Source organism: Antechinus flavipes, chromosome 3 (genome assembly GCF_016432865.1).
Source record: "Antechinus flavipes isolate AdamAnt ecotype Samford, QLD, Australia chromosome 3, AdamAnt_v2, whole genome shotgun sequence".
NCBI classification, from domain to species: Eukaryota; Metazoa; Chordata; class Mammalia; order Dasyuromorphia; family Dasyuridae; genus Antechinus; species Antechinus flavipes.
Genome location: NC_067400.1, coordinates 600,901,423 through 600,929,157, shown reverse-complemented (window position 1 = coordinate 600,929,157; position 27,735 = coordinate 600,901,423). Strand labels below are relative to the sequence as shown.

The window sequence follows — 27,735 nt, the reverse complement described above, 5'->3', positions numbered from 1 at the left end:
GAGCAGCTGTGCTCACACAGGCGCGAGTGGCCGCCATCCGAGTTCCCTGTCAGGGGGAGAGACAGCCCAGTGGATCCCGATTCATTAATAATGGATTGCCAAACTCTTCCTGCTCAGCTCACTGGCCACCTAATTGACTTAGGAGAGGGCTGGGCAGCTGTCGCTGCGGTGCCCCGGTAGTCGGCCGGCCCCCTCAGAAGCCACCGAGGAGGCCCCCGCAGCCCCCTCGGGCCCCGGGGACGCCCGCCCCTCCCCTGGGCTCCGGGGCACAAGTTACATCATGCATGGCAGCGACTGTGACACGGCACCTGGGAGTGGATTTTCTGCCTTCCCCGGGAGGAAGTGAGAAAGCCAGAGGCTCTGTCCCCTTTTGCTCCGTGCCTGCGGGAAGCTGCCCTCGGAGGTCGGCCATCCTCGGTGAGTGAAGGACGAGAGGAAACTTTGGGAAACTGTCTGGGAGCTCACGGCGAGATCGGCAGGAGAGGAAGGCAGGGCGCTCCCCAGACAGCAGGATGTGAGAGGGAGGCGAGATGGCATCCACGTCTCCTTGGAGAAGGCACCGTGCGGCTCCCGCCTGGAGGCTCGCTCCCCTTCCTTTCTGAGAGCTCCGCCGAGCAAGGATGCTCCTGCTCTCGGAGGCTTTTCTTCTCCTCTGCCTTTGACGAGCCCTGAATGGCCTTTCGGACTCTTCGGTTCCCCATGAACCGCCTGCTCTCCAGCTTCTGGGGGACGAGCTGCTTGGGATAGAGGAGGGAACAAGAAGAAGAGGAGAGAGAGAGAGACCCCAAGGAAAAAGTTGGCCACCATGCAGGTGTCTTTCGTGTGCTCCGAACACAGCCTGAAGGGCCGGGGAGCCGACGACCGGCTCAGCAGGCAGAATGCCGGCAGCCCCAGCCTGGGCACCAGGAGCAAGTTCCGGGCAGTGGCCATGGTGGCCCGGAGCCTGGGACAGCTGTCCGTGCACAACGTCCCTCCGTCCAGCGACCCGAACATGAAGCAGCCCGGGATGAAATATAGGTAGGGGCGGAAGCCACGGTGTCCTTGGGGGAGTGGGGAGCCGCCGCCTGTATTCCCTGTCAGATTGTTTAAATCTGCAAATCCCTGCTCTTTCTGGCTTGGACAGCTCGTGCTGTTGTGTAGCTAGGATGGGCTATTTTTAGGGCTTGGTGAATTTGTTGAAGAATAAAAATGAGCCCCAGTGTCGGCCACGAGTTTTCTGCCCTCCCCGTAGCAGCAGAAGGGATGTCCCTGGAGATTTTCTTCCTTTCTTTAACCCTTACCCAGTGGTCCTTGTGCAGGCACAGGAAGCTGCTGTCCAGCCACCTGTTCGTGTCTCCCCCTTCCTTTGAACTTCTGGGCCCGGGCGCTGGAGGCCAGGACTCTGGGGTTGTGGTCTCTCCCTCGGAGGGACCCGCACAAGGGCAGGGCGGTGGGCAGGTGTGAGGTCCTTTCAGCTAAATAGTCCTGCACCAGTTCCCTTTTTGTTCACTACGCAGTGAAATAGGAAAAGAAATGAATCGCAGATCCCTGAACACATGAGTTAGATCATTCGCTCTCCCTGGGTTTGAGCCTTTCCCTGTTATTGCAACTTAAACTTTAGCACAGACAAATATCAGCCCAATAAGGCTTTGATTTTTCCACAAAATTCTAGCTAATTTGAATAAGGCCTTAGGAGAGACAGTTTACGCCCCCTTGTGTGCCCCCCCAAATGCTCCCCCTTTTGGCCTCCATCTGTGGCCCCCAGCTGAGCCCTCCATCCGAGCCTTGCCCCTGGACCCCGCCCCATAACTGGGCTTCTCCCCAGGAGCAGCAAAGGGCCTGCAGTTCAGGGAGTGACTGGGAAATCTCTCTCCGTCCCCTTGCCTGCCGGCCACCCGCGTCCTCCCTAAATGAAATGGGAATTGGGGACAACGGCCAGTGGCCCACACGGCTTTGCATCCCCGTGGCTGCCCAAGGAAAGACCCCAGAAATGATTTCTCCTTTTTCCTGTTGCTTGACTCTTGTTAGGAAACCATTTGTGGACACAATAGCTGCCTGCTCTGTGATTTCTGCTTGTTAGCTAATGGGATTCTGTTAGGTTTTGCTTAAGTAGCCCACTGGGGATGGAATCAAGTAATATGATCTGGGGCTTCGGTGTGTCTGGGTACCTGTGGGACTTCTTAGTCAGAGGCAGGATGGCACTGCAGGAGCAGCAGAGCTGGGTTCGAGTCTCCGCTCTGGGTGAGAAACAATTCACTTAATTTCTCTGTGCATCGGTTTCCGCATCTGCAATACAGAGCCAGTAATACACGTGGCCTGGTAGAGAGATGTGGCTTTAATGCCTATCGGATATATAGCCATAAGTACGGCACGTCCCCACATGCTTATGGCATATCTCAGTGCCCAAGATCCGTAAGTTCCAGCAAGGTAGAGAATTCCACAGTGGAAGTTCCCTTCATTGGTCTGGACTGAGACCAGGATTTATACAGCTCACCTCACATGGAAGGAAATACTTTATGAAGCTACAAAAGTAATGTGATATGTGCTATTAATGCTTCAAAAGCAATCCACCCTGTGGAAAATAGGAGTCTTTCTCTGCAGGTGTTCTCCTGGTCCGTGTCGGTTTTTAGGCCAGAAATCCGAGTTGCCAGTTCCTACCCTCTCGTTCGTGAAACTTTATTTCCAAATAGGAGAGACAAATGTCTGCTTTTTTTTAGTTCCTCAAGTATTAACAGTATCAGAAGAAACCCTGAGTTGTTGCAGTTATTCTCTAAGATGGCCCATCTTCTATGATACAAAATTGCAGTCAGCCAGAGAATTTATGGAGGGATTAATGCGATCGGTCTTAAATTGTAAATTAAATAAGGTTCTCCCAAAGCAAATCCATTTCTCGTTTTTAAAGAATCACTTCTAGATTCATATGTGTAACTCAGGATGAATCTTAAAATAGTCCTTTTTTTTTGGCCAAAAGGTCCCGTCTTCGTTTGTCCATATGGTTTGAGAGTCTCTATAGATCACAGGAAGCCATGACCTGACTTGAAGAAAATGACAGATTTCCATTTTTAACATCCATGGCTAACCACAATATTGGGGCTGTCTAATAGAAAACTTTCATCAACCTAATAAAAGCTTTTATTCTTGGCGTATAAGAGCTTAACAAATACTTCTCCATTGCTTCTTAACCAACAACTGGCAAGAGCAAACCAGGAACAATTCTTTTTTCTAGAAGCCTGAGAGAGATTTGTGTGGTCAAGAAACAGAGACTATTATTGATGTGTCAGGTTGGAAATTTGCTAGCTCCAACTATCAGGCCCTAACATTATCAAGAAGGATGATCAACGAGAGAGAACTTTGAAAAGTGTAAAAAGCTCTTTAGCCTTAGTCTTATAGTGTATCATGGGCCTTTTCTCAGATTATTATTCTGAAATGCACAAAACAAAACATACAGGATTAGGAAAAAAACAATTATATTGAAATATATTTATCAAAACATTTTTAAAAAACCAAACTTAGGGTCCTTTGTGCTAAACCAAAATAATGGCCCATGACCCCATGAGGGTTTTATAACTGAATGTGGGGGTTGCAAAATTATAATTTATTATCAGTAAATGTTTGATTTGTATACCTACTTTATATACCTATATACCCAGGGGTTGCCTAAAAATTTCTTGGGTAAAAAGGGGTTGCGAGTGGAAAAAGTTTTATTGTAGCCCTGTGCTAAACACAGATGAGGTACCATTATTCATATTACTGCCGCTCTACGGGATGCATCCATCTGAGGGAATGGAGCCTGGGGAGCAGTAATCCTCAAAGCTGTTTGTTCATTAGGGGACAGGTGGGTTTCAAGATCATGCTTCCCCAGAGATCCAGAGAAGATTGGTCACATAAGGTAGAAACTGGCTCTGCTAATAGAGCCCAGAGAAAGATTCCCCCTCTCTTCAAGTCTACCCCTACTGTCAACACTTGGTATAGTTGCTTTAGATGGACGGAGTCTACACAATAAACCAGTTAGACCTAAATAGCTCCAATCTGCGGGCTTCTACTTAGCCTTATTCTGAAAGGAAATTTTCCCCACAGCAGCAGAATGGTAACTCTCCAGGTGTGCAAATCCCCCAAAGTGAGAGGCCAGCCTTTCCATTCGACAGCTTCTGCAGTCGGGATGCCGGCAGGTCTCAGGAGTTGCTGCACTGCTCTCCCAATCCCCTGCTCCACAACCCCACCCCCAAGCCCATTTTATAGGTTCTTTAGGACTATTAAAACTGCCCTGCCTCGTCATTTCACAGCAAGCTATCTGTGATCTGCCCAGCACTGCCAAAGTTTAAGAAACTGCATCCTTATCAAAAGCGTCTCTGATATATCAAAGAACCAAAAGCCGCCGTACAGGTCGGAGGTGAAATATTTAACAGTAGTGAAATATTCAGTGGTTACACGATGCACGCCAGTGATTTCTCCGGCCAAAGGTTATTCTAATGAGTCCTCATTAGCTATTTTTTTCCATGCCGCTGGAAAGATCTGAGGCAGAATTAATGAAGACCGAGGCTGTTTGCTGTTCGAGACTTTCGATCAGCTGTTTTATCATTATGTCGAGCTTTAATTAGGGAGAAAATGGCAGGAAATTTGATTTTCCCATTCTGAAAGTTCGGAGGCAGCCGAGTGTCAGCTGGCCCTGTCCAGATCACCCCAGAATTTGTTGATCTATATTTTTTCCCTTCAGCAAGAAGTCTTCCTTTAAGGTTTCAGCCCAGGGATAAGCTGTCCCTTCTGGTTCCTTTTCCATCTGCCTGGCAGCTGATGGCAGGATTAATACCATCATTCTAACAGAAACAACTTGAGTGGAGCAGTCGTGGGATCAGGCCATGGCCCAGTTTTTTGTTCACTTTGTCTTCAGGTTGACTGGCAGAGGAGCAGCTAGAGATCCCAGGTCTCTGCCCGTATTCGATTTAAGGGGGAAAACCCCGTCTCGTGAAGGTGGGCTGCATCTCATGCCAGTAAAATAAGCCGGGAAGGAAACCTGAGGACACGGTTAACTAAAGTCATGCTTCCTGAGGCTGCTGAGGACGGTCACTGTAGGAGACTGGGAGGTGAAGAATAACAGAAGGGACAGAAGCCTGGAAGGACTTCCCTTCAAAGCCCAGCCCCGTCCTGTCACTTCCGTGCTCTGTGACCTCAAGCAAGGATGTCAACTTCTTCATAGCTTTACTTTGTTTAGAATGAGGAAGATGTCTGTTTGCTGTTTTAATTTTGGGGGGAAAGGGTTTGCAGAGAACTTAAATAAGAGTGATAGTGAAGTCAAAACAGAAGAAGAAAGAGGGATATGAAAGCATGTTTTACATGCACAGATAGTGAAAGGAGTCCAGACACTTAGGATAGCATTAGAATACTGCAGTACTCTATAGTATCCTGAGCTGGGAGAAGGACTCACCAGAATGAACAAAGGGTCTCTTCCAACAGCCCCAGGTTTATTTCCCTTCCAGGGAAATCCAGGCAGCATCTGGAAGCCTGTAGTAGTCCTCTGGGAGGTGGGAGGCCCTGAAAAAGCGAGGATTATACTGATTGTCCGTGGGCCATTGGGAGTCAGTCCTTTGTGCTCCTTTGGTTGTTCGGGCCATGAAATAAAGTGTTCTCCGGGGGGAGGCACAGAACGGAACAGAAGGAAGTTCAAAGAGAGATATAAGCAAGATCACAGCTTTGAAACTAGTATGGCGGATTTATTAATCCTTTAAAAAAAGAATAAGCTGTAAATATTAGAAATTTGCCATTTCATTTACAGTCCTCTTTTTCTGTTCTTGTATGTGGAAATGGCTGGGTTTGTTGGTGTTTCTCAATTTCAGAATAACAAAAAATAACAGTTTTTTAAATGGAGATAATGATACCTCCCAGTTATAAGGTTCAGTAAGCTGGTAGATATAAAAGCACCATGTAGCTATAAAGGATTAAAGTAAATGTAAGTGGAATTTATATTTATATATATATATGTAGTTTTAAATATATATAGCATGCTCTTGTATAGAGAGAGCAAGAAAGAATGTGTGTGTCTATATATATACACACATATATATAGAAAATCTTTTGTGGGTCACTGATGAAGACACTTAGCATGGTTTGCTGCAGATGCTATTTAGACTAGAATTTAGATTTTCCATTGGTTATAGAACTGGAAGTGACCCTAAAGAACCCTTCCTTTTAAACTGGAGTTCAAACTTGCTTAGCCTCACATGAATAATAAGGAACAAGGACAAGATTTGAATCCAGATCTTCTGGGGCCAGATGCAGGGCTCCTTCTACCACATCATGATCTACCTTAAAAAACAAACTCACAGTTGTTAATCCTAAATCTGCAGACATGTGTTTGCCCGAGTCAGTTGTCTGAAAATTGGCTAGCTTGTCTAAGTGAGCCCTAAAGCATCCGTCCCCAACATTGAGTGTGTGGGCCCCTTTGTAAAATCGAAAACGTTGCCGAACCACAAACGAGAGTTTGATCGTATCTATTGATTTAAAAATGTAAGTTAAGGGAAGTTGCCAAGAACTCAGTGATGCTTTTAAGTAAACTTGTATTGGTTAAACTCAAAAGCTCGTGGATACGTATGAAAAAGATCAATACCCCTGTGGGCAAGACGGGAGACAGTGTAGCAGAGTGGATAGAGAGCCAGTCGCAGAGTCAGGAAGGCTGGTTCGGGTCTGGTCCAGTCCATACCATGTGTGGGAACATCAGCAACTCACCGAACACCTCTGACCCAGGCAGCTTCCTTACAGTGCTAATTCTAGGTGTTTTGTAGTCACGGGTGGGTTATGTTATAGGTGGGCTGTAGTTATGGCTGGGCTATAGTCATGGATGGGTTATAGTTATGGATGGATTGTTATAGTAGTCATGGAAGGGTTGTTATAGATGGGTTATAATTATGCATAGGTTGTTATAGATGGGTTCCCAATTCATACCGATGAAGGGAGTGTCCCTCCAGGACTCCCCCATATTAATGAAACCACAAGCCAACACAGAGACAGAGAGAGATAAAGAATGGGCTAAAGGGAAAAGGAGGAAGATAGAAATAGAGAAAAAAGCTAGGGATCATTGCAATCAGAACCCTGTGATCCCAGAAGGATTACAGTTTATCTGGATCTCTTTAAGTATGATGTAGTGATAAGATCCTTGGGTTTGAAGTCAGAATACAAGTGTTCAAACTTTAGCTCAGCTATTTGTGATGTATGTGACCTTGAACAAGTAAGTCACTGTAACCCTCTGTGTCCCGTTCTCCATTTGTAAAATGGAGGAGCTGGGCTTTGGGACCACTTCCATCTCTGTCTGTCATCCTGCGTGGCTTTAGATCTCAGCCCTGCCGCCCTTACGTTCTCGGGAAATCAGTTTCTGTAAGGTCACATGTCAAGGAAACAACATAGATGCACAGAAATATATACAAAACAAGTGCACAGTAGTTGGATTACTGCAGTAATCCGGGCAAGAAATGGTGGGGGCCTGACCTAGGACCAGAGCTGTGGGAGTGGAGAGAAGTGACTTCAGAGTCCCTCTAGTCCGACCCTCTGATTTTACAGATGAAGAAACTGAGGCTGAGAAAGGCTAAGTGACTTATAGCATCACAGATCAAGACTTAGAAGTCCCCTCGGAGACGAATGCAACCCCCTCATTTTGCAAATGAGCCAAGTGGGGCTCAGAGGGATGCTCCAAAGACATATATTATAGGAAGTAGATGGGAGAGGCCGTGGCAGTAGGAACAGCAAGACTTGTCAATAAGGAAGAGTGAGGGACCGAGCGTGGCGCCCAAAAGGATGACTTGGGAGGACCAGCTTTCCCAGGATAGTGACTGAGGGGTCACCCTCGACACAGTGGGGGGTGTGGAGCCTTAGCTTGTCATGTGACCAGTACCATGGATGCTTTGTGGGGCCCTCGGAGCCAGTCCCAGTTCCCTGTGGCAATGAATAGCATAGCCAAGCAGAAAGAACGAGTTTTGCTCAGACAGAGCATTTCAAGGTGTGGGGCTGGCGGGGGGAATTTGTTTTTTTCCTAGTCACAGTTAACAAGAAAAATATCAATTAAGGCTGCTGTTGAGACTGGCTGGAGCCGATATATTGATGTGCACTATTTGGGTGTATTTTTTTTAAAGCCATCATAAATTCAGAGCTCCCTCTCCCCTCTTCGTCTCTAGTGCTATGTCAAAACCTACTTGATTTTTTTCAGATGATGTTTTCCTTAGGAAAAAACCCTCTCGGAGTCTGTATTCTTCTGCTCCCTGACCCTTTGAAGAGTACAGAGTCCCTTCTGTGCCAGTAGAATCTTATTTAAGGAAGAATCCTTCCTCTAGAAGTCATTAAGAAACGATTAGGCAGATTGCCTTCCATTGGGAACTAGAGAGGAGGCAGCCAGGCTGCTTTTCTAATGCCTTACATTTCTACAGCATGTTGGACGTTTTCCTGAGGGCTTTAATGTGATTGAATGAGAGATAGGCAGGAGATGTGGAAACTGAGGCCCGAGGAGCTCATGGGAGGAGAGTGACAGAACCCCGGCCACTTGTTTTCCAATGGTCCCCTTCCCATGTCCTCCCCCTCGGCCCCTCGCTGCCTTCCCTAGGACCAGGGTTTGCTCCCTGGTGACAATCAGGCAGAAAGGAATTCCTAGGACTTGGATCTCGAAAGGATCGAGGAGATCCTCGTGTCAATCCTGCCCTCATTTTAGGATAAGAAAGCTGAGGCCCAGAGATCTGCAATGATTTAATTAGTAAACAAGCATTTATGAAGCACAACACATAGTAGGCACTTAATAAACATTGGTTGGTTGCCAGGCTCTACATGGGAGGGATTCAGAGACAAACAAAAACAGTCTCTGCCCCCAAGGAGCTCACACTGTAATGGGGAGACAAGATGTAAGTTATTGTGTGCAGCAGTCCCAAAAGTCCTAGTGCAGTCTTAAGCTTTACTCACTTCAGAAACGGAAAGACTAATTATTGACGTTTGTAAACACTTTGTGGGCTTCTTGTTGCCCGGTACAGAGAGCACAGGGCTTGAAGTCCTGCGTTCAAATGTGATTTCCCAGCTGTCTAGACAGATCACTTCACCCTGTGTGCCTCAGTTTCCCCATCTGTAAAACAAGCCAGAGAAGGGAATGGCCAAGCCCTCTGTATCGCTGCCGAGAAAACCCCAAATGGGGTCGTGCAGAGCTGGGCACAGCTGGGAAAGACTGAGCAACAACAGGGCCTCTTGTTAAACCTCCATTACTGGCTGCCCTGCGTCGATGTGCAGCCCTGGTGAGGGGGGTTTGAGCTCGGCCGCGGAGCCCGCGGCAGCTACGCTCACATAGAAGTGGCCAGATCGGGGTTGGTGGCCGGGCCTTTCAGCCGCACGTCGGTCAGTTCTTCCCCCTGGGCTTCTCCTCGGGGTCCTCAGACCCCCCTAGAGCCTGATAGCAGCATCAAAAATACCCAGTGGCCAGAGATCCGGGCCTGGCCCGGAGCTTCCTCCTGTTGCCGGGCAACCTAGAGAGGATAAAGGGAACGAGGCTCCTGGGAAACAGAGTTGGGGCAGCCAAGTGACCCTGGGGTAGAGCGCCGAAAGGCTTGAGTTCGAATCCAGCCGTAGACACTCACTCACTGTGTTACCACGGGGAATCACTTAGCCTCCCTTTGCCTCGGTTTCCTCATCTGTGAACTGGGGCTATGAAGGCCCCCTCCTCTCAGGGAGGTTATGAGAACCAAGTGAGGTAATCCTTGTGGCCCCCAGTGAGCCCTCCGTGCATGTGGGGTCTCCTGAAGGACCCCCTCTTCCCGAGCAGCAGGACACCGGGGCCGAGCAGCCCCTGAGCCCCTTCAGCCTGCGGCAGCGACCTCTCACTCTGGACCTGCCCAGTTAGGACAAGGTCCTCCGGCTGAAGATGAAGGGGTCATCTGGTCCCCCAGCTCCCCACCACCATCAAGGCCCTCACTGCCAATCGCGCCCCAGGCCTGGCGCACAGACGGACGCAGCCACGGCACAAATTCTGCCTCCAGCTAAGCCTCACAAGGCCCAGCCGCTGCCTCTGTCTCTAAGCTGCTCCCTTTCTCCGCCCTCAGTTTTCCCATCTCCAAAATGGATCTAATCACTACTCCTCCCCTCCTCGAGTGAGAAGCTGTTGAAAATGAATGAAACCATAGACAAAAGTCTAGGGAGGTTCTCTCCCCATGGCCCAAGCTAAGCTGTCCCACAGACACGTCACACTAACAGTGATGGGCAGACTGACTAGCGGGGTGCTGGGGTTTGTGTTGGGGCCCAGAGTCAGAGTCCCTGCTCTAACCCATCTTCCTCCTTTTTCACCCCTGGCAGAGGAGGGGGAGGAGGGCCGACTTTGGTTCAGGGGCCAGCCTGCCCCCGACCGTGTGATCGTGAACCAGCCCCCTCCTCCCCCAGCCCCAGCTTTCTCCTCTGTGAACGTAAGGGTCTCTGAGGTCCCTTCCAGCTCTGGATCTTTGGTCCAATAACATAAAGAACATCCATCCCTGGGCTCCCCATCTGTAGCGGGAGGCCGCCGGCCCCCTTGCCTCTCCCATCCCGAGACCCCGTTACGTAGCCTAGATGAACAGTAGAAACAACTGTCCGTGTGACTGCAGCACTTTGGGGTCCCCGGGAAACTGGCTTTATTTTTGACCACTTGGTCTTCCCGCTGACTGCCCCCTCCCCCTCAGAGCTCACCCCGTGCCGCGTCGCTGCCCCCGCTCCGGGCCGACGAGCACTAACGCAGGACATTTCTTTTGCAGGAACCTGGGGAAGTCCGGGCTGCGGGTCTCCTGCCTGGGCCTCGGTAAGTCGCCTCTCCCGGGTCCGGGCTGTGTCCGGGGATGTCAGGCCGGGGAGGGAAGCTGTGTCTGAGGAGCAGCGGGGCTCTGGCCCCCTGGGAAGTCAAGGACGCCAAAGCCTGGCTGCTCGGTTGCCATGACAGCCGAGTCCTTGCGAGCTGAGCAGGGAGATCTCCTGCTGGCTGTTGGGAGTCAGGGGAGGGAGGCTGGCCCTGGGCCCCGGGCCCCTCCAGAAGCTGAGAGACCCCCTTCCCAGGGCTTCCAAGCAGAAATATTCCCCTTCCTCCAAATAACAAGGTCCGGCCAAGTGAAAAGCATCTGTCTTATGTTTGCATCTCAAGCCCTTTTCTCTGACTGTCACACTGCCCAGCCCTTCCCTGTGTCACCTTCCCCTCATCACACACACACAATCACACACACATTCACACAATCACACACTCACACACACACACAATCACACACACACACTCACACACACACACAATCACATACACACTCACAATCACATACACACTCACACAATCACACACACTCACAATCACACACTCACTCACACAATCACGCACACACACAATCACACACTCACTCACATAATCACGCACACACACACTCACACACACACACTCACACACACACAGCATTAGTGCTCAGAAGACTTCCTCAGGAGGTGATGATGGGTTTCTGCTTCCTGGAAATCTTCAGACAAAGATGTTGTGGGCTAAGGGGTGGCCCCCCAGACACAAGCTGAAGGGCCCCAGGGGCTCTTTAAGCCCCGTTCCCCTTTGTGCCATGCTCACAGCCCCCCACCTCTCACCTGGTCTCTCCTGTGGAACGAGTGAGCCCGGCATCCCCTCTCCGCTCTGTGTCCGTGACCCGACAAGCCCCACTGAGAACTCAGTGCATTCTCCGGGTCACTGGTTCTCAGCTCATCTGGGTCTGGGGTCTGTAAGACACTCCCGAGTCCTGAGCCCTGGGCCTGGGTGGTCCGTATGCAGAGCAGAGAGAGACAGCCGCCTTCTCACACAGAGCACTCTGACTGCTGGTCTCTTAAAGGACTCCACGGTCCAGGGGGCCCGGGGACCACCCCCGCAGCTCGCCAGTTTAGACGCTGTAACGTGTGCCTTTGTCTCCCTTGCAGGAACATGGGTGACCTTTGGAGGCCAGATCACGGATGAGGTAAGGATGCTTTTCTGCTTCCGGGGTCCCCTTTGCTCCCGCCTTTCCACAGCCACCCCCATCCCGGAGCCCCTTCGGCCTTGGGAGTCCCACAGTCCCAGCATGGGCACCTTTCCTGCTCCACCACTTCCTTCCCCGGCTTAGGTTCTGCTTTCTATTTATCATCTTTGTACAGAGGCTCATGGTCTGAAGCTGGGTGGGACCGAGAGGCCAGCTAGTTCGCCCCCTCATGTAACGGGGGGAGCCCCGGCCCCGGCAGGTGAAGGGACTTGTCAGGACACCCAAGGCAGGATTTGGATCCACACCCGCTGCTTCCAGAGCTGATCCTCTGCCCACTGCGGGACCAGGCTGGGTTCTGTGGGGTATCTCTGCCAGGGGTCTGGCCCCCAGAGAAGCACGCTTTACATATTCGGCATTTATGACCTCGGAGGGCTCAGGAGAGAAATGAACGATGTCATTGTTCCTCTTCCCTGTGTCTGGCTCCCAAGATAATTCCTCCAGGAGAGAGGATGTACGTGAGGGAAGTAGCCGCTATGTGCCAGGCACTGTGCTAAGCCCTTTACAAATATTATCTCAAGTCATCCCCGCAACAACCGTGGGAGGGAGATGCTTTACAGATTGGGAAACCGAGGCAGACAAATCGCCCAGAGTCCCGCTCAGAGTCTGAGGCTGGATTGGAAGTCAGGGCTTCCTGACTCCAGGCCCGGTGCCCGCCTCTAGCAATCCTCCGGCAGTCGTGAGCTCATTTCATACATCCCGACATTTTCACCTCTCAGCTCACGGAGCCAACGAGGACTGCATGAATAGCGTTCCTATTTATAAATTCCTCATTACTCTGCTTGTGCATCTGATTTAGATCCAGATCCATTTGTCAAGTTTCATTTTTTTCTTCCAGGAGCTAGGTTTTAGGGTTAAAGATGAACACAAGGAAAAAAAAAAAAAAAAAAAAAACAAGAATTCTGTGTTTCTAAAAAAAAAAAAAAAAAAAAAGTTATTTCTCCCTACCCATGACTTCATCAGGCTGGGAAGCTGATTTAGAGTTTTAAGAGATCTGCCTACAGTACTGAGAAGTGTCTTTCCCTTGATTACACCAATAGTTAGTGTCAGAAGCAAGCCTTGAATCGCAGTCTTCCTGATCCCAAAGCTGATTCAGCCTGCCTTTTAAAAAATATATGCAGAACATATATTGTATCTAGGATATACTGCAATATATCTAACATATATAGGACTGCTTGCCATCTAGGGGAGGGGGTGGAGGGAGGGAGGGGAAAAATCGGAAGAGAAGCGAGTGCAAGGGATAATGTTGTAAAAAAATTACCCTGGCATGGATTCTGTCAATATAAAGTTATTATATTATATATATATACAGAAGGGGGCAGCTGGATGGTGCAGTAGATAGAGCACTAGCCCTAAAGTCAGGATATGACCTCAGATACTTGACACTAGTTGGGTGACTCTGGACAAGTCACTTAACTCCAATTACCTCATCAAAAAATATGGATAGATAGATAGATATAGATATAGATATATGCAGAAATAAATCCAAAAAGTTGCATTATCTTTTTCTGGGGGAAGGAGAGTGTGCATCCTGAAAATATGAATGATAGACTTGAGTTTAAAATTTTACGAGTGAATTTGAGAATATCTTACCTGTAAAAGTTGCTCAGTTCATGATGCATTGAGGAGAATCTATATCAAAATAAAATTAGATATTTTTTAAAATTAATTTGTTAATTTAATTTGTTCCTTTAATTACATATACTTAGGAGCTTGTGGCATAAGTGATCAATTCACAAGGATATTGCTTCTGGACCTAACTGAGACCTAACCAGTGAGAAGCTCCATAAAGACCTAACAAAAACAAAAATGAAAAAAACAAGGAGAATAGTCCCAAAATGAAATGAACAGTCTTAGTCATCGCTGATCACTTAGCAAGAATTTTTTAGATAAAATTCCTCAATTGGATGATTTTTGACCAGATGACCACAAAAATCCCTCCCAATTCTGTGATGATTTTAGGATTGAAAATCTAAGGGAGAAATAATACTTTAAAGAATCATGATATCATTAGACTGGCAATCCCAGGAATTATTTTATAGGGAGCAATGAAACTATCTGCTTTGTGAATGTTTAGAGAAGAAAGCAGCAAACAGTAGAAGTTAGCGTGGGTTCACTAAGAATAAGTCCTATTAAACATAAGTCAATCTCATTTTTTGATTGCCAGGCTGGTTGCCATAGACATCATTTATCTGGATTTCCAGGAGCCAGTTAACAGCCTCCTATTATATACTTACAGACAAATGGAGCTCTGTGTCAGTAGTGATGGGAGATGCGTTGGGCCACATTCTATATCATCTGCACCCTGCTTATTTCAAGAGAATTTCGTGAACTCTCTATGGGGTCAGGACTATTCCTGTCGCTCTGATCTTAATCGATCCCTTCTGAAGCTCTGTCTTCCATACTGAGTTCCTGATTTCGGGGAGGGCGTCCGTAAGCTGGAGAGTATTCAGAGGAGAGTGCCTGCATTGATTAGAAATCCTGATTTCATTGTGAAGAAGTACTTGGGAGAACTGGGGATATTTAGCCAAGAAAAGAGAAGTATTTGAAGGACCGTCCCATGTTGTTCTTGCCCCAGACCAGCCCCAATGGGGAGAAGTTACAAAGAACTAGATTTAGACCCAGCGTCAGGAGAAACTTTCTAACGATTGGAGCTCTTCCAGAATGGAGTGGAGTCCCTTGGGATGGAGGGAGGCAGTTTCCTCCTTCCTGGACAGCTTCAAGGGAAAACCGGCTGGCCACTTGTTAGGGATGTGATAGCGGGAGTGCGGATAAACGGAATGGCCCCCGAGCTCGCTTCTGGTTACAGAGTCCTAATGGCTGCCCGGCCCTGGGGACACAGAGGAACTCTAAGCCATAGATCTTGCCCTCCACTTATCGCATGAAGGAATTGGAGAATGATGCAGGTCTTGCATGATTAGATACATTATATTGTTATATACTAATCAACTCAGAGACCCAGACCCGGAGTCAGGAAAATCAGAGTCCAAAGCCAGCTTCAGACACTTACCAGCCACATGGGTCATTTACCATCCATCTGCCTCAGTTTCTTCATCTGTAAAACAGAGAGCCTAAGAGCGCCTGCCTCCTAGGGTTCTTGTGAGGACCCAACGTGATAATAATTGTACAGATTAGCACAGTGGCTGGCACGTAGTGGGTGCTGTATAAATGGTAGCCACCGTCATCCTTATTATTAAATTCGCAGCCAAAAGAGCTACGGGAGTTCCAAGGAGGGAAGAATCGCTTTGAAACAGGAGATCCTGGAAATCAACAAAATTAAGATGGGTCTTTGAAGTGTCCAGACAGTGCTATGGAGGGGACAGAGAGAGCCTCTGAGTCCTGCCCCCTGCTGTCCTGTAGCCGGAGCTTAGACAGTCACCTCCCTCTCAGGGCCTTAGGCAGACCTCTAAGCTAGCACGAGGGGAGGTGGGACAGGAGGCTTCATCCCTGGGAGGAGCCCACAGGAGCAGCCCCCATCTGTTGGATTCAGAGGCAGGACTGAGAGCGCCTGGAGCAGGGTGGAGGATGGCCTATGGGAGCAGGAGGGGCTCGGTGCATGACCTGTAGCAATATTTTAAATTTTAGGCGAGCTTCCTCCGCCCCAGAACATAGCTCAGTTCTCTCTCCTCTAGCCCAAGGCTCAAGGAACACGGGCTCATTTCAGTCTCCCCCTCAGCTAAACAATCAGGGATCCAGGCTGAGTTTCCCAGCTGCCAAATCCTGGCGTTTCCGCCTCTGCAGCGGCCCCAGTCCGGGCCCACTTCCCTTTATGGGAAGATCTGGGCATTTGGAGGCAGAGGAGCCGGGGCCCAGGCCCAGCTCACGACCTTGGGCACGTGGTGGGCTCCTAATTGAGCGGCCAGAGGCAGGCCACGTGGTGAGGGCCCGCAAGCACGAAGCCCTGGGTGCAAATTCTTCCCCGCGTACCTGGAAGAAGGAACCCTTCCGTGCTCGTTTGTCAGAGCGTCGCATCTTTTACCCCCAGAGGAGGAATCCCCCATCCGTCCACAGCACAGGTGGCCACGAACATCCCGCTGTTCCCAGGGCTGCCGCGCCCCAGCGTGTCACACACTGTCCCACCAACAAGAGGCCGGGTTGGGTTTTTCACTGGGTGACCCTGAGCCAGCAGTTCATCTCCTTCTGTCTCAGTTTCTTAAACTGTAAAATGGGGATAGTAACAACGCCCATTTCCCAGAGTTGTTGTGGAGAGCAAATGAGATAACTTTGTTAAAAAGCACCGAGCACAGTGCCCAGCTCAGGGTAGAAGCTTCCCAAATGCTAGTTTTCCTTCCTTAATACATACTTATTGGTTAAGTTGAGTTGACCTCAAATTAGTTTCATCTGTATGATAAAGTTAAAGTTAGACTAGATGGTCTTTTCAGTTCTTCCAGCTGACGTTACACGGTTTGTGGCAGATGGAGCAGTAATCCTTCTGACATATCACTAGGACTGTCACTCTGCTGCCAAATTAAATATAAAATCCTGACTCTGCCATTCAAGGCCTGCCACAAGCTGGTCTTAACCAGTCAGTCAATAAGCAAACATTTATTAACTGCCAACTGTGTACCAAACACCCAGCTCCCTAAATGCCCGTACCTTTCCACGTAGTCCATGACGCAGCCAGACTCAGCCCCCATTCTCATCCTGCCATTCCCCCTCCATCTAGAATGACATTCACTTCTTGAAGGGCTGAGGTTTCTCCAAGGGGGCAGTTGTTGCTGAAGCCTCCTGAGCCGCGCCCTCTGCCCCTGCACCATCTCGCCATCCTTGAGTCTCTGCGGCATTTTGCGCATTGCCCCTTGGCACTGCCCTCCCCCCTGTCACACTTGGGGGGAGTCTGTCCCCCCCCATTAAAGCATAAGCTGTCTGCGAGCAGGCCGGGATGGAGCTTTCTTGGTGTCCCCAGTAGCACAGGCTGGGACTGAGTTGAATCACTTTCCTTCATTAATTCCCATACATTGAGGTATCTGACACAATCTTCCTCAAGCTTTTCCATTAACTGCCCATTTGCATCCTCGCCCTCGATGGAAGAGGGAGACTCCCCAGAGCCCGAGAGAAGGGATCCTTTGCTTCCCCAGAAACTCCCGAGCCGGGCTCAGATTCCAGCAAAGCCACGGCAGGGAGCGCGACCGTGGCTGCCTTTAGCAGAGCCGTTCCCTGCCTTGGAGCCGGAGGTAGACGGTGTCTTTGCTTAAATGAAAATTAAATGCGTCTCCCTGACCGTTCCCAGCACGAGCCGGCTGCCTGGTCGAAGCAGACAACTTGTAGAACGTCTTTCTCATGAACTCGCCGGGTTCTTTCTCCCTCCCTCCCTCCCTGCTCTTGCCAGGACCTTGCCCTAGCCGTCCTTCAAGCCTTTCCCGACCCAGCCCTTCCTGTGCTTCCGGACTTAGCCGGTCGGTCTCCCTTCCCAGTCCCAAGGCCTCGGCCTCCTGCTCGGGCCAGGGCTTAGCCATTAGCTGGCGCACAGTGGGACCTTAAAAACGTCTGCAGATTGACAGAGAGTCCACCCTGGCACTCTGTGCACAGTGTGGCCATCGGCCCCTCATCGCCTCCTCCAGCCCCTTTGCAAAAGACTCAGCCCAAGTCCTGCCTTCCTCTCGGGGTGAGAGTCTTTGCCTCCAGGGCCGCCTTTCCCCGTTCTCAGTGTACCATCCGCACCTGTCGCTTACATCTTGCGTCTCCCTCGTTAGCTCCTTACAGGCAGAGAGAGCATTTTCTGCCATTCCCGGTACCCCAGCCTGGCACCTGGTACACAGTGAGTGCTCAATAAATGCTTTTTTACTAACTGACCAGCTTCCTACGGGTCTCTATGATCACTGTACTCTGTGATCATTAAAAGTAAAGGATACAGAATTATGAAAATCTGAAAAAAGAGAAGGAGCAGCTAAGTCATGAAACCGAGGGTAAAATGATGGACAGCCTGTGTCAGAACCCAGGGAGTAGTAAAACAGGGACACAGAAGAAACATTTATTAATTGCCAACTGTGTACCAAACACCCAGCTCCCTAAATGCCCGTACCTTTCCACGTAGTCCGTGGCGCAGCCCATGGGGCCCCGTTGGAGGGTCCGTGGGAGAATGGGGCCAAGAATCACACCAGATGAGAAAGCGCGGCTGGGCTGGGGGACAGAGAGACATAGAGCAGACACAGAGGATGACGATGATGTGATCATCGTGATCATAATAATAGTAATACCAGCGCGCCTCTGTGTGTAGCCCCAGAATTGGACGAGCCATTGAAGCATTTTTAAATACTCGCTGCAGGTGAGTTTATTTAGAAAGGGCTCGTGGCGGACCCAACATCCTGTATCTTTCCGGGCTTGAGATGTTGGCAAATGCGTTTGCCAAACTGAGGACCCAGCTCGAGTCAGTGAAGCAGGGTGGCTCAATGGACAGGGCACTGAGCTTCGGCCTGTGGGAAGGGCCTGATTCCCAGTCTGCCCGTTTACTTGTGGTCTTGCATAAATCACTTTCCTTCTCTGGAAAAAGAAGGCTTAGACTAGATCGTCTCGAAGGTCCCTCCCAGCTCTAAAGCAAACAACTATGACAAATGGTTTAGTTGGAGAGTCTGGGGAACTTCAGAGCCATCAGGAGCAGCGCTGTGACCCCTCCTCTTCTCCTTTCAGATGGCAGAGCAGCTGATGACGCTGGCTTATGATAATGGAATCAATCTGTTTGACACGGCCGAAGTCTACGCTGCTGGAAAGTAAGTGTCCCTTTTAGATCCCTTCCCTTATTTAATCCTTCCTTAGAAATCTATCCAAGGACCAGAGAGCTCGTGCTCGCTATTGCTCATTTTTCTATGGCTAATTAACAGGGGATTGTGCAAGGTGTGCTGGCAAATATTTAACAACCAGCTTTCTAGGGAAGGGGGCGGGTACCACACACTGTGCACAGAACACATTTTTAAGTTTAACCTGCAATATTCACATTTTCTCCATCTCTTTCTTAAATCTGGACAATCATCCAAACAATAAATCAAATCCTTGTATTATTTGCCAGTTTCTGAGGTATAAATACCCGCACTGAGCAATGACTCCAGTATCCCACTCGGAATATGAAATGTGGTATCCACCGTGGATGCAAAAATTGTCATAAATATGGTTCCCATCCAATTTTCTTTTACTTTAAATTGCTTTGGAAAGGAGTATAGTAGAGGCAAAGGAGAGAAATATGACCAAAAAAATTGGGATTAAGGTCTTTTGAGAGGGAAATAAAAATGATGTTGTCATTGGAGTTGAATGCAGACAACCCAGACAGAAAGCAAAGGCAGTTAAAGCATTCGGAAAAGTGATCACGAGCCTTCCACAAAGGCATGGCGTGCTGTTGATGGGCTGCTCCCACTAGCCAGATATCTGCTAGAGACATAAGAACTTCTTCACTTGCCTTAGTGACATTTTCATCTGCAAAACAATTAGAGGAATAAACAAGAAGAAAGCCCATCATGGATCTTATTCTCCTAAATTAGGAAGGAACTTGTTTTCTGGGGTAGAAATGATGGAAACCTAGGAGGACATGATCAAGCCCCACAAGGGGATGTGGGAAGGGAAGACCTTTGGATGTAGACGCAATTTTGGGGAAATCATGTTTCAGGGAGTTCAGAGGAAATATTGGTGGGTCCCATGGACCAAAATGTTACAGAGAAAGTCAGATCAGGAAGTATCGGAGATGCTCGAGAATGAAATTCTGAAGACAAAAAACTAGGAGTTGTGTGAAGAGACATCTGTGGACACTCAGAGAACTCACTGATCATGTGTTAGATTTTAATAAGAAATTTAACAGAAGTTTGTGCAGCACCAAGTAAGAGAGAGTAAATACAAATATGGCACTTTCATGTGACAATGGGATACTAAATCTCAGAATGGACCGAGGCTGGTCAGGGAAGTTAAGGACAACAAAAAGGGACTTGTTTTGTTAAGCTGGAGAAAAAGTAGAATCGAAGAAAGGACAGGGGCTTTCTTTGGGGAGGATGGGATGACAGACCCCTTTCTACCCTTGATGAGGTCAAATCACTCAGCCTAGGTGAATTATGTCCAGGACCCCAAAAGAGCTGAGGGCTGTGATCCCTGAACTGTTGTCCGTGATATCTGAAAGCTCATGGAAAAAGGGAAGCACCACAAAACTGAAAGGTAAATGTCCCAGCTTTCCCGAAAGAGAAGTACAGAGGGTCTGCTGGCTGTGGACCAATGACTTTGACTTCAGCTCCTGGAAAAATCCTAGAAAGGATCGTTGGCAAACATCTAGAAAGGGAAGCCGGGATCACAGAGAGCCAGCAGGGCCCGAGTGAGCCCGGTCAGGCCAGGATCTCCCCATTTCCTTTTCCAACAGGATCAGTCAGCCAGTAAGCATTTGTTAAGTGCCTTCTGTGTCCAGGCACTGTGCTAATGGGGGACTGGGTTACTAAGCTGGTAGAGGAAGGACACAGTAGGGATATCATTTGCCCAGATTTTAGCAAAGCTTTCGACAAAAGCGTCTCATGTTACTTTTGGAAAATATAAATTATATCACGTTACTCTTGTGGAAGAGATAGATTGGGCCGCCTCATACAGTTAGATGGTTTCAGAAATGGGCAATTGACTGGGCTCCAAGAGTGATTATTAATGATTTGATGTTAACATGGGAAGATCTCCACTTGGGGGGAATCTGTGCTTGACCCTGGCCTGTGTAACAGTTCCATCAATGACTTCGTTGAAGGAACAGCTGGCATGGTCAGAGTATTTTATTTGACCCCAGGCTGAGAGGGATGGCTAACATAGTGGAAAACCAAGTTAGGAGCCAAAGGATCTTGACTGATGAGAAGCCCAGGCTGAATTAATGAGAGGAAGCCCAGAGGGGGTGGATATATGCTTTTGCAATGAAGTACAAAAATTCAGTTTCACTGGGAAAAGATGGCAGAGGTCTGATTTGGAAACAGTTGTTCATTAGACTGTGAGCTCCGTGAGCTGTCATTTGTTTCCTTTAGTATCCCCAGGGCTTATGATACTGCCTGGCACATAGTAGGTGCTTAAGAGAAGACCTTTGCCTGGCACAGAGCAGATGCTTAATCAGTGTTGATTGTTTGAATTGTCCTGAAATGAATCCAGGGGTATCATAGCCAAATTAGCAGCCACCCTCTTGGGCTGCCTTAGCTTCCAGAAACAGGGACATGAGAGTCATGGTGCATCCTTGCCTAAAGCTTCTGGTTCATTTCTGAGCACCTGTTTAGAGGGAAAATCGGATGTCCAATGGAGGCCCAGGATGATGAAAATTTATTGATGTAACTACTTTATGAAGCACCAACTATAGGCCAGGCCAGCTGGTTGGCACAGTGGTTAGAGTGCTGGGCCTGGAGTCAAGAAAAACCAAGTTCAAATCTGGACTCAGTCACTTACTAGCTGTGAGACGCTGCACCAGTCACTTCACCCTGTGTGCCTCAGTTTCCTCACCTGTAAAATGAACTAGAGAAGGAAATGGCCAACATTCCAACATCTTTGCCAAGAAAACCCTAAAAGGGGTCACAGAGAGTTGTACACAACTGACAAAATGACTCAACAATAGCAACAATTTTTCTTTAGCTTTGGGAAGTGACTGTTCCCACTAAAGCAGTGATTATTCCTAAATTATGGGAGAAGGGGGAACAGATTTTTTTTCATGGGCTTAATGAACTTTAATCAAGTCGGAATAGGAATGAGCCTTCTGTCCCTGTGGTGCCCGTGGTGATCCAGGCCAGCCGTCTTGCTCAGCTCCCCGACATGCAGACGACCTGAGCCCCATCCATTGTTCTTTGATATTTTCATTTCTCAATGCTGCAATTAGGACTGCCGAGAATTTCTCAGAGCTGAGGAAGAAAGGACCTTTACCCTAGAGTACCGTTTGAAGCACTTAGTATCTCCGCAATGATCTCTCTTCCTCAATTATGGAGAAACACCGCCCACTCCAGCCCTGACTATTGGCTTAATATTCAAAAAGTGGATGTAATTAAATCATTCCGCTCTCCTGCATCCCGTTTCCAAAAGCTGTCTTTTGTTTACCGAACCATTCCTTTGAACCCTTTGTCATTTTTTTACCCTGACCAGAATTTCATGAGATGGGATGGTATAAAGAATCCAGAATCCAAAACTAAAAAGAAGTCTGGGGTTCAAAATCTGATGACTCTGCCACTTCTTACCTAGGAGACCCCCCTCTATACTACTTACCTTCAAGCCTCAACCTCCCTTTCCTCATTTTTTAAACAAAGGAGATTATCACAGATGGTTTATGGGTATGTGGAGAGAAGAGTCATGCATCAGAAGCTTGGAGAAGTAGGAAGGAGCTGAATTGTGGAAAATTTTAAATCCCGAACAAAGACTATTATATTGTATCCTTGGGATAATAGCCACTGGAGTTTATTGAGCAGGGATCAGACCTGTGGTTTAGGAAAACCACTTTGGTAGATGGTCAGAAGGTGGATTGATGTGGAAAGAGATTGAAGAAGCTCTTAAAGTAGTCCAGAGAAGAGGTGAGAATCAAATGGGAAGCGGAGACAAGGGGATGTAGAAGTTGCTGTGAAAGCAAAAGTGATAAGATTCAGCATCAAACTTGATTTGTGGAGAGGATAAGATTCAGCATCAAATTTGATGTGGGGAGAGAATAAGATTCAGCATCAAACTTGATGTGGGGAGAGAATAAGATTCAGCATCAAACTTGATGTGGGGAGAGTGTAAATGAGAGTTGTGAACCTGGAAAACTGGAAGGATGGTGGTACCCAAGGACCTGGATAACTCATAGGATGGCGGGTACCCATAACAGGAATAATGAAATTGAGAAGAAAGGGATGTTTGGGGAAGAAAAGATAAAATAATGAGTTGTTTGATCGTGCCAAACTTGAGAGCTGTCAGTTCAGGAAATGCCCAAAAAGCAGCTGGTGATGTAGCCCTGCAGCCTGGAGGAGAGACTGAGGTAGAATTTGGGAATCATCTACATAGAACTGATCATTGAATCCATGGGAACTGGTGAGACTGCTGAGAGAGTCACCCGGGATGAACCTGGCTTTTAAAAATATTTTGGTAGCTGTATTTCAGTGCACTTGACTTCCTTTGTACCTTAACAATGTAAAACTGTGCTTTTCTAAAAGGTGATTTTGAGAAGGGCTCAGTAGATTTAATCAGACTATGAAGTGGAGCCAGGACACACACACACACACACACACACACACACACACACACACACACACACACACTGAAGGTGTTTTGTGGAGAAGGAAGAAGAGGGCCTAGGACAGGGGACACTTCCTGGGGTGGGTGTGCTCCGCATGAAGCCCCTGTGAAGGAAAAATCAGAAGAGAAAAAAGGTCAGACGGATGAGAGAAGAACCAAGAGGGAATCGTCAGGAGAGAGCCCCGAGAAGAAGGCGGTGGGCAGCGCCCAAGGCGGCTACACTGAGGCTGGGCTCTTAGACCTGGCAATTAAGAGACCAGGAAGGACTTCACAGAGAGCAGTTTCAGCTGAGAAATGGGGTCAGAAGCCGGATTACAGAGAGTTTTGTAAGTCAGTGGGAGGAGAGGAAGTAGAAGTAGAGTGTAGATACCGAGTGTCGAGAGCTCTCTCAAGGAGATGCAGTCAGATCAAACGAGGACTTTTAAGGATAGAGGAGACATGGGTCTGTTTGTGAACAGGAGGGAAGGAGAGGACAGAGAGGAGACTTCAAAGATTAGAGAGAAAGGGGGGATTGGAGTGTTGTGATCTGCTGGAGAAGAAGGGAGGATCTGGGTGAAGAGCAGTTCAAGGAGAAGGAACACCTCTAAGATGGGAGTGAAGGATGAGATTATAGGGGATCATGTCAGGGGAGCAGGAAAGGAGAAGAGGGAGCTCTTGCCAAATGGCCCTGATTTTTTTTAGTGAAGAGGCAGAATGGAGAAGAGGAAGTGATGAGAAGAGGGAACTTCCGGAGTCTTGAGAAGAAGTGAGAAGTTTTGGAAGAGCCCTCACAGAGAGCCGGAAAGCACACTGAGTAGGAAGCGGGAGGATCGCCTTGCTGCAGTGAGGACCCACTTGAGATTAGTGACGTCAGTTTGTAATGGACCCTGTGTATGGGATTTGTTGGGTTTAGTGATTTCCTACAACTCTATAAAGCAGCGCCTGAGTAGGAGGGAATTCTGCAGTGCCTCCCAGACCACCAGACCTGCTTCGGCCCAGTCTCTGCTGCCTCAGTCACCCCCACCAGGAACAAATGCCGAGCCAACTGCCTTTTTCTGTTGTTGCTCAGTCGTGTACCCCCTTCCTGCCCCCATCTGGGGTTTTCTCAGCAGAGAGCCTGGAGTGGTCGGCCATGTCCTGCTCCAGCTCATTTGGCAAATTGGAGGAAGTGACTTGTCCAGGCTCCCCCAGGGAAGATGTGTCTGCAGTTGGATTTGAACTCGGCTCTTTCTGACCCAGCATTCCGCTCCCTGCCACCAGCAAGAGCCCCGGCAGGGGTAGCACCCCCAGAACTGCTTCCAGCAGCTGTCATGCCCGTGACTTGAGGGGCAGCTCACCACCTGCCAACCAGATGCCACCCTCAGATGGCTAAAACATAAAGCACCCCAAGGAAAGAAGGGGAACAGACCAGTCATTCTGCCTTTAGCTGGGCCCGAGGGACTCAGCCCAGGGCCTTGAATCAGCAGCTTCCATCTCTGCCTCTGTGGGATGGTGGGGAACAGCCCTTCGGTGATCCGGCGGCAGCGGCCCCTGCAGGGGCCACAGGTTCTCAGGTCCTTGGCACCCGCAGCTGCCAAGAGCAGAAACTGGTACGATTTTATGAATGAAAAAAAGCATTAAAGGGGGGTGACCATCCCCTTTGCCATGGCGGCACCGTGGGCCCTCAACTTCCCATAGGGTTATCTTTCACATTAGAAAGGAAGCCCCTGGAGAGCAGGCCCTTAATTTTCTATCTGTATCCCCAATTTTGCATATAATAAGCACTCAGTAAATGCTTCATTCATTCATTCACAAAAGTTTATGCTCAAATAAAGGAACTTGAGGGTTCATGGACAAGGACATCCAAAGGAAGGAACCTCTCTGGATCTGTGCTTTTCAGAACAGACACGCTCCAAAGTTCCTTCCGAATCTAGAACCCTAATTCAGTTTGGAAAACATTTGGTGAGCCCTTACTATGTGCAGAGAACTGGGCTGGGCCCCAGAAACCTAAACGTTAGGAAAATGGCCCCATCGATCCTCTCCAAGAACTTGCAATCCACCATAAGGAATTCAGCAAGTCAGGCAGAGCCGAGTTCAAATCTTGCCTCAGTCACTTTACTGTGACCTTGGGGGAGGAGGAATAAGCATTTATTAAGGACCTACTTTGTTCCAAGCACTGAGCTAAGCACTTTACAGATATTTTGCGTGATCCTCATAACAACTCTAGGAGAAAAGTGCTGTTATCATCCCATTTTACAGATAAGGAAGCTGAGGCAGGTAGAGGTGAAGTGATTTTCCAGAATTATACCACTAGGAAGAGTCTGAGGGCAGCTTGGAGTCAGATCTTCCTGACTCCATGTCTGCCCCTCTATATACTAGAAAGATGAAAATAAATAAAATAAAAAATATCTAATAAATATAAATATTAATAAATAAGTATAAATATAAAAAATAAATAAAATAAAATTTAAAAGCTCTTAGTTTTCTGATCTGTAAAATTAAGAGGCTACATGTGACTGCTGAAGCCTCCTCAAGCCCCTGGATCCATGGCCCCAAGCCCCCCAACTCAAAGCTAACCTGTTCCCTTGGCAATGGTAACGTCACAAGGCCCCTAGCCTCCCTTCTGAACAGATAGACAAAAGTCGGGCGGCTTTGGCCATGAATAATGGATAGACCTAAGCACAGAGAAGCTGATGGCACGTGAACCCTGGTCCCGTGCCCAAACCTGGGGCGGTGGCGACTGTCTCTGACTGGGACCACCTGTCTGCAGCTTTTCAACAGATGCTCATTTGGGAAGGTTTCCAAAGAGATGCTCCGTCTCTACACCTGTACCCGACTCGTTGGAAACTTCATCAGTTTCCTGGCGTGAACAAGATGGTTGGCCCATGTTTTCTGAAAGAATATACCCATAATGATTCAAGACAATTCCAATAGACTGGCGTGGAAAACGCCATCTGCATCCAGAGAGAGAACTACGGAGACTGAATGTGGAGCGAAGTGTAGTGTTTTCACCTTTTATATTTCCTGCTTTTTTTTTTTTCTTTCTCGTGTTTTTCCCCTTTTGGTCTGATTTTTCTTCCACCAACATGACAAATATGGAAATTTGTTTGAAAGAATCACACATAGTTAACGAGTTAACCTCGGGTTGCTGTTGGAGAGGGAGGAGATAAAGGAGAGAGAGAGAAAATGAGGGACACAAAAGTCTTGCAGCAATGAATGTTGAAAACTATCTTTGCATGGGTTTGGAAAAATAAAATATTATTGAGGGAAAAGGTCCTCTTTTCTCATCTGATCTTCCATTTAATCTTTCTCTGTCAGCCCATCCCAGACACAGAGGGAGAGACCAGACCAGAGTTCTTAACACGGGGTCTGGAAATTTGGCTTTTTCGTATGTGGATGATGACATTTCTATAAAATTGATTTCTTGGGAATCCTACCTACTTTATTTGATGCATTTGAAAATACAGTTCTGAGAAAGCATCCATAGGCTTTACCGGTATCTGGGATGCCCCCAAAGGCTCAGACCCCCTAGGTTAAAAGAAGAAGAGAAAGGTCCAGGATCTGAGCTGTTTTCTGTGCATTTAGTCAGCAATTCACAAGTCTGCAAGATCCTGTCTGGAAGCTAGAGCTGGAAGGGAGCCTGAAGGGTGCAGACGAAAAAATCCTGCTGGCGCTCTTCTAGATGCTGGGTATACAAAGGCAGAATTAAAAAGTCCTCTGGGAATGGAGCGATGGAAGGTGGCTCAGGACCCCTGCGTGGAAGCCTCTATGACGAGGGTCTGGTGAAGGGCACCTGTGCAAAATGCCTTGCAGGGCCTAATCTGGCAGGTTGGGGTCTGGGACAAGTGGTACTGAAGGCAGACCCTGAGCAGTCTCTTGCTTCCCACCCCAGATCGTTTTGTTACCAGCAGGAACAAACTCCCAAAAAAATCCCCGGCAGCTCCCGTGGGGCCTCGTGGCACGGCAGCTGGCAGCAAGCCTGCCGGCTGACCTGGTTCTGTCCAAGTTTGGTTGGGGACGCAGAATGAGACGGAGCAGAATAAATCATCCGAGACCCAGCATCTGCCTCCTTGTTATTTAAAAAAAGGACGCTTCTCACCGCCCCCCGAACACACTCAGGACACGCGGCCCGAGCCACCGGCAGCTCTCGGCCTGCTGCGTCAGCCCCGGCTTCTGGCAGAGAGGACGGTCGCCTCCGTAAATTAAGAGGGCCCAGGCCTTCGCCACAGACACCGCCACTCTATGAATAATTCACCTTTTTTAAAAATGTAATTGTCTGGAAACAAGGGAGGCGGCCTGGCCAGAGCTGGTGAGTTTCTGGCGTGGCCCTTCGTGGCCTCTACTGTGGCTTCCGCCCCCAAGCTGGGCCACGGCCAGGGTTTTTCTGAGCCTGGACCTAAGTCTGGCCCCCGGTCCCTTCCCTCTGCTCTGCAGGATGCACCCGGGGGCGCTGCCTGGGACATTAACGCTCTAATGCCGCATCCCCCCCTCCCGGATAAGCGGAGGCTCGGGCCGGGCTCTCTCGCCCAGCCCGGAACGCCGAGTCCCCGTGCATCTGGCGTCGTTACCAGGCTGGCTGCAGTTCTCTGTGATTTCCCTTAATGGCCTAATGAAA

General features: G+C 48.6%; 1 protein-coding gene across 5 annotated transcripts in view; it reads left to right on the top strand.

Moving 5' to 3' along the window:
• Positions 1–27,735, top strand: part of KCNAB2 (potassium voltage-gated channel subfamily A regulatory beta subunit 2) — a 184,599-nt gene that overhangs the window by 133,807 nt on the left and 23,057 nt on the right. For 4 of the 5 annotated variants that reach the window (XM_051988717.1, XM_051988716.1, XM_051988719.1 and 1 more), the window contains 3 exons: positions 10,716–10,759; positions 11,893–11,930; positions 18,615–18,694. In XM_051988717.1, the coding sequence (XP_051844677.1) occupies positions 10,716–10,759; positions 11,893–11,930; positions 18,615–18,694 (162 nt within the window). Of the gene's footprint in view, positions 1–464; positions 1,018–10,715; positions 10,760–11,892; positions 11,931–18,614; positions 18,695–27,735 lie in introns of those variants that run through there. The other variant, XM_051988715.1, reaches the window with a different exon arrangement.